General features: G+C 49.1%; 1 protein-coding gene across 1 annotated transcript; it reads right to left on the reverse strand.

Annotated features, from left to right (window-relative positions):
• Positions 1-1024: 1024 nt before the first annotated feature.
• Positions 1025-10967, reverse strand: PSMD2 (proteasome 26S subunit, non-ATPase 2). The gene is made up of 21 exons (XM_023187524.2): positions 10717-10967; positions 10213-10269; positions 9671-9835; positions 8433-8554; positions 8020-8244; positions 7565-7723; positions 7270-7414; positions 7031-7091; positions 6638-6784; positions 6355-6461; positions 6030-6157; positions 5713-5800; positions 4141-4303; positions 3916-4017; positions 3576-3721; positions 3238-3321; positions 2537-2705; positions 2354-2448; positions 2044-2170; positions 1505-1623; positions 1025-1368 (listed from the first exon to the last, which is right to left on the reverse strand). The coding sequence occupies exons 1-21, from the start codon at positions 10849-10851 to the stop codon at positions 1186-1188; spliced, it is 2727 nt and encodes a 908-aa protein (XP_023043292.1). The 5' UTR covers positions 10852-10967; the 3' UTR covers positions 1025-1185.
• Between the last annotated feature and the right edge of the window lie 402 nt (positions 10968-11369).

The raw sequence follows: 11369 nt of genomic DNA on the forward strand, positions 1-11369 counted from the left end.
CCCACTCTTGGGCATCCTTAGCCCAAGATCAGGAGATGATAGGCTTGAAGAGGGTATATTGGTGATGGAGGGTGAGGGTGGGGGGATTATTTACAGGATCCACAAGCCCCCTGAAAAGTTATTTGGAAGAGTTTGTGTAAAAATTTGTGTTTGCATCTCCTAGGAAGAAGATCCACTGGCTGGACATGGTGGCTCACACCTGTAATCCCAGCATTTTGGGAGGCCGAGGCAGGTGGATCACCTGAGGTCAGGAGTTCGAGACCATCCTGGCCAACATGGCGAAACCCTGTCTCTATTAAAAATACAAAAATTAGACAGGTATGGTGGCGGGCGCCTATAGTCCCAGCTACTCGGGAGGCCGAGGCAGGAGAAGGGCATGAACCCGGGAGGCGGGGGTTGCAGTGAGCCGAGATTGCCCCACTGCACGACGCCCTGGGGGACACAGCGAGACTCTGTCACAAACAAAACAAAAAGAAGATCCAAGGCCGGGCACGGTGGCTCAAGCCTGTAATCCCAGCACTTTGGGAGGCCGAGACGGGCAGATCACGAGGTCAGGAGATCGAGACCATCCTGGCTAACACAGTGAAACCCCGTCTCTACTAAAAAATACAAAAAACTAGCCAGGCGAGGTGGCAGGCGCCTGTAGTCCCAGCTACTCGGGAGGCTGAGGCAGGAGAATGGCATAAACCCGGGAGGCGGAGCTTGCAGCGAGCCGAGATCTGGCCACTGCCCTCCAGACTGGGCGACAGAGCGACACTCCGCCTCAAAAAAAAAAAAAAAAAAAAAAAGAAGATCCATTACATTTACTGGCTTCTCAAGGGTTCTAAGAAAATGCAAACAGAAGATGATTAGAAAGGAGGGGCTTAGTTTTTTCCACCCAGGGGAGGGGCTCAGTTCTTTCCATCCAGGGCAGCCCCACTGCTAACCTAGACTCAGAGTTGCTCCAAACAATGTCCTCTCACTTCCACTCCTTACCCTAGTTTCAACTCCAGCAATGACACCCCAGAAAACAGACACAGAGAGGCCTTGGGGATAAAGGTCTTTATTGAACAACCTTATCTCACTCAGTAACAAAAGAGCAGGAGGCAACAATTCCCCCAGAAGTCTGCAGCCGTGTCCACCCTTGACAGTAGGATGCATGGCCTGCTGATATATCAGCTGCAGTTTAGAGCCCCTGGTGGTCACTTAGAGATCATAATTGGGGTTCTTCCGAAGGATAACAAAACCTTCCAGAATGGGGGTAACAGGAAGAAACTCCTCAGTGGCCAATTCTGCCCGTTCCCCGTGGGCCAACAACACTGGGGTTGTATGTGTCTGGAACCCTGTGATGGTCTTCGGCTTGCCAGCCTGGCCCACCACATCCACTGCCTGTAGGGTAAGAAAATGGGAAAGATGGAAAAGTAGCAACAACCCACTGCCCACGCCAGTTTCAGCAAAGCAAGTATATGTACATTCTCCAGTTTGGGAATACAGCCTGAGCCCTCCCCTCTACTCAACCTCTCACCTGGCCCACACGGACAGACACTGGCAATGGCCGCAGCTCCTCATCAAACGTAACCAGCATTCGGGGCTGCATGGCAGCCACCAGCCCATACAATACATAGTGTGATTTGCCTAGAATAACTGAGGGAAGCAGACAGGACAAAAAGCTGGGAGACAAAAGGGCAGGCCTGGCCAGAAACACTAGAGCCCACCTCAGCCCTGACCCTTTAACCCCTCAGTCATACGACTGAATCCATACTCCTCCCCTCATATAACCTACTACTAACCCAGAGATACCCCCACCTCATTTTGCTTATAGCCCTTAGACTTGAAAATCGCATTTCCCCAGTGACTTAGGAGTAGATGCTGGGCACACCACCCTCAAGCCTCTTCGGCCCAGATCGAAAGTGTGTGGGTGATGAAAGGCCCAAAGAATCTCAGGAACTTAAGAGTGATACAGAGCTAACTTAGGGTCCTGAACTTAAATTATCCAAGTGGTCCTGGAAAGGGTGGAGTCAGAGCACTACATGCTATGATATAAAATTTCTGACAGGAACTCACTGTTTCGAACATCCAGGAAAGAGACAAGCACAGTGAGCAGCCCAGCCACGGCCACTTGACTCATAAGCTGCCGGTCACTGTGGTAGGGGCAGAGGGTAAGGGTACCCTTCCCTAAATGTGTCAGGCCCTGAAAAGAACAGAGGGAAGTAGAGGTGAGGAGTCACCACTGAGGAGACATTGCCTAACCCAGCCAAACAGAAATCTCCCACGTGGTCACATTTTTCCTCCTGGGCCAGCACTCCATGTTCCCCATTCCATCACCACAGATACTTCCCCAGCATGCTCTGTGGAGAAGAGTTCTATTCTTTACCTGTGCCAAGCGCACCATGAAGAGGTTGTTTGGGTCCTTGGCATGATATTGAGCTAACTGGCGCAGCATTGCAGCCAGACGGGCATTATTGGTACCTGGAAATGTTAAGCATTACAGAAGTGAAAAAAGGGGCCTCAAATCTTCCCCCAATCTGTTTATAATCTTCTTCTGCCCGATACTCACCACTGCCCACCATGCCCATGGCAAAAATGGAGTTATAGGAAACTTCTGGATCAGCATCATGAGAGAATTTGCTTAGGGTATCCAGGATGTTGAGTCGTGGATTTGAAACAGAGATCAGGGCCAGTGCTAAAGGTACAGCCCTCCGGAGTGTAGGCTCCCCATATCTCAGCTGATGATCCAAGAAAATACAACAATAAAGGGGAATGCAGTAAAAACAAGTTCCATTACAGGAGTGGACTGATGGGTAAAAGGGGGTCTTAACTTCTGTAGAAAAGGCACAGTAGGCCAGGCGCAGTGGCTCACACCTGTAATCCCAGCACTTTGGGAGGCCGAGGCGGTTGGATCACAAGGTCAAGAGACTGAGACCATCCTGGCCAACATGGTGAAACCCTGTCTTTACTAAAAATACAAAAATTAGCTGGGCATGGTGGTGTCCGCCTGCAGTCCCAGCTACTTGGGAGGCTGAGGCAGGAGTATCACTTGAACCCAGGAGGCAGAGGTTGCAGTGAGCCAAGCCCGTGCCATTGCACTCTAGCCTGAGCAACAACAGCGAAACTCTGTTTCAAAAAAAAAAGAAAAAAAAGAAAAGGCACAGCAAAAAGACCACCTGTCCACCAAGAAAACCCATCAGAAAAGTCTTCACTGGGGAACCGCAGGTCATCAAAACCAATATATTCCAATTTTCTTCATGCTATACTCACCAAGTGGCCAAAGGTTCGTAGTGCCATCTCTGCACCAATCTCCTCCCCCATAGCAATAAGGGCAATCCCCAGAACAGCCACTCCCTGCAATTGAAGAGACACCAGAACCCACTAAGCTCAAGGAATAAAAAACAGTCACCCTTGCTTCAAGTCCCATCTGAAAATAAAAAGCCATCCTGTGGGGAACACCCTTACCCCTTACGTACAGAACCCAGTCTCACGCTATTTCAATACGTGGCAATACCCAGAGGGGCGCTAAAGCAAAAACCAAACCTAGCTCCCCTGTATGCTTATCTCTTCTCACAGCCACTCTGAAAGTGCCCAGCTGCCCACATAACCTGATGTGCTCCCATGTCTGCAGGGGCTTCCTTTTTGTCCTTGTCCTTCTTTTCTTTCTTGTCTTTGTCTTCCTCCTTCTCTTTGGAGTCAAAGTGTTCGCTACAAATGTGGAGCAGCTGCTGCACCTTCAGCACATTCCCAGAGCCTGCATCAGGGTGGTGAGGGAGAATGGACAGAAATGAGAAGTTACCAAGGAAATGCTTTGGAAAACAGTAGAAGTCTAAAGAATCTAGAGCAGATCACAATGAAGGAGAAAGGAGAAACAACCTGAAAATAAGGACCAAGAAAGAAGTGAGGAGTCACTGGGGAAGCACAAGACAGACTCATAAAGACACAGACCTGCATATGCACACACATCCACTAGTGTGTTGGCAAAACTGCGGAATGGCTCTGACACAACCTCCAGTGCAGCCAGGATTGCCTCGATAGCCTCACCCTTCCCTACAGGACAGATTCAAGGGGTCAGAAGATAGTTGCCTCCATCCAGCACAGCCTGACACATAAACCCTCCCTGTTGTATCCAGTTACTGTCAGCTCTTTGCCCAAATAGAAACATCCCCTCACCCAGGTGGTTGAGACCCAGTCCAAGAGGAAGCCAACGAGCATAAGTGTCCTTGAGCTCAGTTTCTGACTTCTCCATGATGGTCTGAAGGATAGTGGAAGTTACATCTCCATTGCAGGACCCCACTGCTATCATTCCACAGGCTAGAGCTGTCACACCTGCCACCTAGAGGTAGGAAAATCAGTATTACACACAGTAAGTTATTAAAACATTTATGTCTTGATTCAAGATAGCCTATTCCTACAGTCCACTGCAAGATATTCTCACTAATAACATTAGTTTATAATCCCTTTTTGATGGTAGATCAAAATAACAATAGTAGCCATTACTCATTGAATATATACTATATGCCAGCCACTAGGCCAACTGTTTTGTGTACTATTGACATTTAACCCTCATGAAAACCCCAGGATCACAGGTCCTGAGGTTATCCCCTGCACTGCCTTTTCTTTTTTTTTTTCTTTTTTTGAGACGGAGTCTCGCTCTATTGCCAGGTTGGAGTGCAGTGGCGCAATCTCGGCTCACCGCAACCTCTACCTCCTGGGTTCAAGTGATTCTCCTGCCTCAGCCTCCCGAGTAGCTGGGACTACAGGTGCACGCCACCATGCCCAGCTAATTTTTGTATTTAGTAGAGACAGGGTTTCACCATGTTAGACAGGATGGTCTTGATCTCTTGACTTTGTGATCTGCCCACCTCAGCCTCCCAAAGTGCTGGGATTACAGGCGTGAGCCACCGCACCTGGCCGTTATCCCCATTTATGGATGAGAAAAATATGGCCTGAGGAGACTGAATTACTTGTTCAAGATCATACTGCTTATAAGCAGAGGTGGCAAGATTTGAACTCAAGTCTTTCTGACTCTAAAACCTATGCCACTAGCCACCATGCTACATTTATCCATTAATGATGCTGCACAAGTATGAACATTTAAGGCTGACCAATGTCTACAATACTAAGGAGAATCATCAACCCCAGGCTGTGTTAAGTTACACTTCACTCTAGTCCAAGTAGTTTCTCAGACATTCCAAGGGACAGAACGCAATACTAAAATGTTAACTTTTGTTGTTTTTTTTTTTTAAAGACAGGGTCTCACTCTGTCACCCAGGCTGGAGTGCAGTGGCACAATCTCAGCTCACTGCAACCTCCACCTCCAGGTTCAAGCAATTCTCCCACCTCAGCCTCCCTAGTAGCTGGGACTATCGGCGAGTGCCACCACACCCGGCTAATTTTTCTGTGTATTTTTGGTAGAGATGGGGTTTCACAGTCTTGCCCAGGTTGGTCTCAAACTGCTGGACTCAAGTGATCCGCCCACTTCAGCCTCCCAAAGTGCTGGGATTACAGGCACGAGCCACTGCACCAGGCCTAAAATGTTAACTCTTTAGCCTTAAAACCACCAGAGGCTTAGAATCCCAGATCATGGGGTTTCACTGAGGTGACACCCCTCAATACACACAAAGAGGCATGTATACGTATGCACACATGCACACACTTACTTCTTTTTCATTATTTATCACAGAAAGTAGGACTCAAAGCACCTTCCCTACTTACTCTAAGTGCTCAATAGCCTCTACTTACCTCCATACTGGACTTTGAATCTCCCATCACAGGCAGCAGCAGTGTTAGGACATCTTCACGATTTGAGCCAGCATAGGCCAAGCCTAGCCTGCAAAAGCCATGGGCAGGCGGTCCCCAACACATACCCAAGGATGCAGCAAGAAAAGAACAAAAAGAGAAGCGGTCATTCATTCACCATTTCAACAAACATTCACCAAGAGTCAGATACCCAGTAGGCATAGTGGTAGCCCTTGGCAATATAGGTGAAAAGGGCCCAGTTCCTGTTCTCCAGAGTGTACAGGCTGAGCACTACCAGAAAGAAAAGTGAGGAACCTTACCCAAAGATGGAACCAAGTCTCATGGTGTTGCTGTTGTGGAGAACATAGTCTGAGAGCAGTGCCAGAGCAGGGTCACACTCATTCCGGACCCCAGAGTTCACTATGCCACAGGCAAGAAGAGCTCCTGACTACAAAGAGTAAACAGATTCTTCACTCAGGATACTCTACCTTCCTCACCACAAAGGATGCAACATGGGCCTCACTGCAGCACCCACCTTAACTGGAGTTAAAAACTGGGCAGACCTCACCAGTGCAAGAGAGGCACTGCTAGGCACTAGAATATGGAAGGGGGAAGTCCCCATAAGCAGGCTGTATGCAGACGAACCTTAATGTAGTCCTCAGAGGAGTACAGGTACTTGTCAATCTGGGTGAGGCCACCATCCACATCCCACAGCAGAATCATCCCAAGAGATGCAGCTGCACTCAACATTCCTATGCCAGGAAAGAATCTATTAGTCTTAAAATGGTCCTATCCTGAGGATCCTGTTATTATAAAAAGCTCTCCAAAGAACTGCACGGTGGATCCCTTGTCAGATAACTTATGACTCCAAGAGGACAAAAGAAGTGATCAAAGCAAAACAAAAGACAAAGCAGGAACGGAATTATACCATGGTCCTTGTTCTTGTAAAGCCATTTGTTGCCATCATCTGTTAGCAGCTTGTCTTGGCCAAAAGCTGCATTCACAAAGCCATTCACAAAAGAGGAGGCCAGGTTCATGCGGGCAGAGTCCACCTGAGAGCCACTGCCCCCAAACCCTGTAACAGGAGGGAGAGGAAAGAAGGTTTCAGCTAGGACAGGAAAGAAACACAGCATGGCAGCTGGTTTCTGGTTCTGAACTAGTCCTTTAGTATCCTCTACCTATACCCCCAAGCAGTGACCTGAAAAAAAGTTCATGGGGATTCTGAGCTCAGTAGGATAAGCATGTTGGCCAAGCCATCACTCCCAATACAAGGGGCGTAACTACAATCCCCCAACTCCCATACACAGAGAGGGTTACTCACTGTTGTTCTCTAGGTGGGTTTTGTAGATGTCATCAGGCACCTTGGGCTCCATGATGTCCAGCTGAAGAGAAGTCAGAAGGTCACAAGTGCTCCCCTAGAACTCCCCCAGCTATCCCTTCTGCTATCCCACTGAATGGCAATTCTAATCAAGGAGAGTCTAGTCAGAGGTATAGTTGGCGAGGTGAAATGGCAGGTAGAATTATGATAAAAAGGCCTTGATGAAAAAAGGGCAGTCTCACCTCCCGAGCTAAGGCCAAGAAGTTGCTGTTGAGCTGTACATTGGACATGATCTCTGTCAGGTCCTCATACTCCTCAACGTCTTCACTCAGCTCCAGGAACACCCCATGCCGGCCTAGCATGAATGCCATCTGTTTCTGTACTACCCTGTGGAGAGAGTCCGTACATCTGCTCACCACTGCCCACTAAGGGCACAGGAAAACCCCTCAAGCCCTAACCAGAAACTACAAGTCCCAGCTCTTTATGCAAATGTCCTATTCGTGAGCTTATCTGTTTGCCAGCTTCTTCCCTACATACACATCCTTGCAGGAGGTGAAGATGTCTTCTACCAACTCCATGTCATTGAGCATCAATGCCAATCTCAGAGCTTCAGGGAACCGGCTAAACTTTCGGAACACACCCAGGGCACAACGCAGTAGGGCTGAGTTCTCAGGCTCAGGCACGTAATTCACACAACTACAAAAGTAAAAGTAACAAAGAATTCAGAAAGTGCCAGGCACTCATTTTCCCCATTGAATTCACCTACCCAAAATAAATAATGAATACCTACTACACACCAGGCACTGTGCTAGATGTTAGTACTAAGAAGACACAAAGTCTCTGTCCTCAAGAAACTCACAGACATCAACAGATTAACTACAGCGTGATGTTATGCTTGAGCAAATGCTCTGGGAAAATAGAGGAGGCACAATTGAGAGAGAGAGGTGCTGAGGAGGGCATGCCTGCCACCCATCCCTATCATGTTCACTCACCTGGTAAGATAAAGGCAGACCTTTGCGTATGCATTCTCATCAATGTCCTTCTCGAGCATGTCCACCTGCTCAATTTCCATAAGCAGGTCACAGGCCTCATGCTCTGCATTGTGGGCCATGTTGTAGGGGACAATTTCCTTTACCAGAGTGAGCAGTGGCTCCCGCTGGACCTTCTCCGCGTCATCCAGCTCCTGCCACTCCTTAGCCACTTCTCCTGCCAGATGCCTACAGATACACCCAGACGATTAAGGGAGCACAGCTTCAGGGGAAGCACTTCTCTGTGGGTCAAGGAATCCAGTGTCTGGGAAATTCAATACACTGATACTCCAAGACAGATGGTACTCCACAAGAGAATTCTGAATTATCTCAGAGCCTCAAAGCCCCCTTCAGATTCCCAAGAAGAAAGATCTTACCTGACATACTCATGACCCCATGATGCCAATTCCTCCTGGGAGCCCACTAGCCGATACTTGAGGCACTCGCGCTCCCCACTCATGGTCATGGCCAAAACAGAGATGATGTCAGCAGCAAAACGCTATAAAGAAAACAGTCCTTTGATGTCAAACCCAACAGTCCAGCATAAAGGGAACATGCATTGTGGAATCAAGATCGTTATCTCCAAAATTTAACTATTAACTATATACCAATCTCTGCACTAGAAATTTAACATGTTATCTAAGCCAAACCTCACAAAAACCAAGGTTGGTGTTGCTATCTCCTTTTTTTTTTTTTTTTTTTTTTTTTTTTGAGATGCAGTTTCGCTCTCAGGATGGAGTGATGGAGTGCTGGAGTGCAATGGTGCACTCGGCTCACTGCAACCTCTGCCTCCGGGGTTCAAGCAATTCTCCTGCCTCAGCCTCCTGAGTAGCTGGGATTACAGGCGCCCACCACCACACGCAGTTAAATTTTTTTTTTTTTTTTTTTGTATTTTTAGTAGAGACAGGGTTTCACCATGTTGGCCAGGCTGGTCTCAAACTCCTGACCTCAGGTGATCCACCCCCTCGGCCTCCCAAAGTGCTAGGGTTACAGGTGCGAGCCACCACACCCAGCCACTATCTTCCTTTTAAACTAACACAGCTGAAGGGTGATAAAGAAGGGATAATGTGGAGAAAAATGGAGGCTCTCCATTTTACTTTAATGGCAATTATAAACGATTAAAAGGTTTTAAGCAGAAAAGACCCATAACTGAGAAAGATCACAATAGCTGCTACATAAGAGACAGACTGTGTAGGAACAAAGGACAAAAGCAACATCAGTTAAGAGGTGCTGCAATAGCCCATGCGAAAACTGAACATTTCCAGGATGAGGGTTGTACCAGCAAGCACAGAAGTGACTGAATGTGGAACATATTTTAGAGATAAATGAATGTGTATGGGATAGAAGGAAAGAGAAAAATCAAGGTTAAACATAAGTTAAAAACAAACCATTATAATGAAACCTAAAGGCCAATACAAATAACAGAAACGGTGTCTTCTGAGAAGTTGATCTTACTTTCAGCTCTTTTGTGGATATTTTGACTGTGATGAACTCTGCTCAAATAGATCAGGGCTTAGGTCTATCAGGCTGCCTGTGACTAACAATGAGTCCCCCCATAGTCTGGGTAAAAAGGAATTCCTAAACTAGGCCTCCACCAGGTTTGAAACTGTTTTACCTTATTCTCCCCAGGGGCCATGTTCTCATAGATTTCCTTCAGTTTGCCATAGTGTGGACGCAGAAATTTGAGAGGCTTGGGCACTGAAGTCATGGAAGTTGTAGAAGAACGAATTTGCCTTCGCAATTCCTCCAGCGCCGGTCGATACAGGGATGTGTCCTTCTCCTGATTAAGAGAAGACAGGGCTCAGACAAAAAGGAGTCACACCCCTTCAAGTCATAATACAAAGATATTTAACTTAACAACTCCTCCAAGGAAATAGCTGTGTCTTATTCATTCATCTGTGATTCCTCAACGCCCTGCACCCTGCCTGGCACAAAAACAAATGACCCAAGTTAAGAGTTAAGAACTCTGCTTCTCCCACAAGAGAAAGCTGCAAAACTGTACGAATATCCTTTGTAACTCTCCTGACTCCCAACATCATCATAATACTGACACTAAAATACAGTCCACCGTACACAACAGTTGCCTCAAAACAGAACAAAACAAACAAGTGGGAAAGATCCAAACATGCACCGAATCATGTTAACATCGTGACTCACCCCCAGTCGTTCCACGAGCATCTCCAGTTCATCTTGAAGCTGTTTGTCCTCCTCAGACTGGAGGGTTGGGAGAAGCAGCTCATGAAGAGAATGAATCCCAAAGACGTCCTCCTCCCACTTACCCGGGGCAGGTGGAGAATAAGCCTGCCTTCTTAGGAGGGGCCAGGTGGACAAGGAAACAGTGGGAATAGGAAGCCCTGGTGGGAAATCAGCCTAGGTTCTGAACCAGGCTCTACTTGAAAGCCACTCTAGGAAACGGAGGTGACAATGACCTGCCCAAGTCCACCTCACGCGGCGGTGGTGAGGGTTGGTGGGGACGGCGGAGGTGACAGCGCGGAACGGAGAATGAGGAGCAGAGAGGCAGGGTGCCGGGAGTCCCGAGGGTCGCCCCAACCGCCCTCTCCCTGGTGCGGTGGGGTCGTTGGGTGTCGGGCCTGAGGCCTGCGGAGCCGCCGTGACTCAGCCCCGCGGCCTCCTCCGCCGGCTTTCGGGGTCGCGCCTCACCAGCTCCTGTTCTTTGTCCTTGTCCCCAGCATCCCGCCGCTCCTTGCCGCTCGGCTTCTCGTCTGTGCCGCCGGGGGCCGCCGCTGGGGGCTGCTGGGGCTGCACCGGCGCCTTGTCCCGGCCTCCCTCCTCCATCTCCGCCGCCACTGCCGGCCCGCTGCGCGCGCACCCGCTCGCACCGCCCTTTTTCCCACACCGCCTCGCGCGCGTCGGCCGCAGCGCCCCTCCTCCTCCAGAGGCCACCTGCGACCGGAAACGCCGGGGCGAGCCGGGGACGCTCGGCGACCCATCCACCCACACGGCCTGAGAGCCCCGCCCCCTGACCCCCGCCCCCGGGGGCAGGCGGAGACTACAATTCCCAGCCTCCCCCGCGCCATAGGCAGTCCTGGCCCCTGACCTCTTCGGAGTTTCCTGCAACCAGCGGGACTTCGCCGTGTGGCGTTTGGGTACGCTCGCTGCGGTAGATGGTCGGTTTGCGACCCGAGATACCGAGTTTTCCTTGGCCATAAGTTTTTCTCATAACAGTGTAAATAAGACCCACAGTGACACTCTAGTTGGCTGCGTGGCGCGACAGACAAACTAGATTTCTTGAAGTCCAGGACGCTTGATTGCCGCCTGTATAAAGTCTGTGTAACTGTGTCTAGCCCCACACC

The sequence above is a fragment of the Piliocolobus tephrosceles genome, chromosome 2, assembly GCF_002776525.5.
Source record: "Piliocolobus tephrosceles isolate RC106 chromosome 2, ASM277652v3, whole genome shotgun sequence".
Lineage (NCBI taxonomy): Eukaryota > Metazoa > Chordata > Mammalia > Primates > Cercopithecidae > Piliocolobus > Piliocolobus tephrosceles.

Excerpts from the sequence above, each read along its gene's own strand:
- PSMD2 (XM_023187524.2), bottom strand. The coding sequence starts at position 10,851 with ATGGAGGAGGGAGGCCGGGACAAGGCGCCGGTGCAGCCCCAGCAGCCC. Across the intron at positions 10,270-10,716 it reads AGGACAAAGAACAGGAGCTG|TCTGAGGAGGACAAACAGCT; the intron begins GTGAGGCGCGAC and ends CCAACCCTCCAG. Across the intron at positions 1,369-1,504 it reads TGTCTGTCCGTGTGGGCCAG|GCAGTGGATGTGGTGGGCCA; the intron begins GTGAGAGGTTGA and ends CTTACCCTACAG.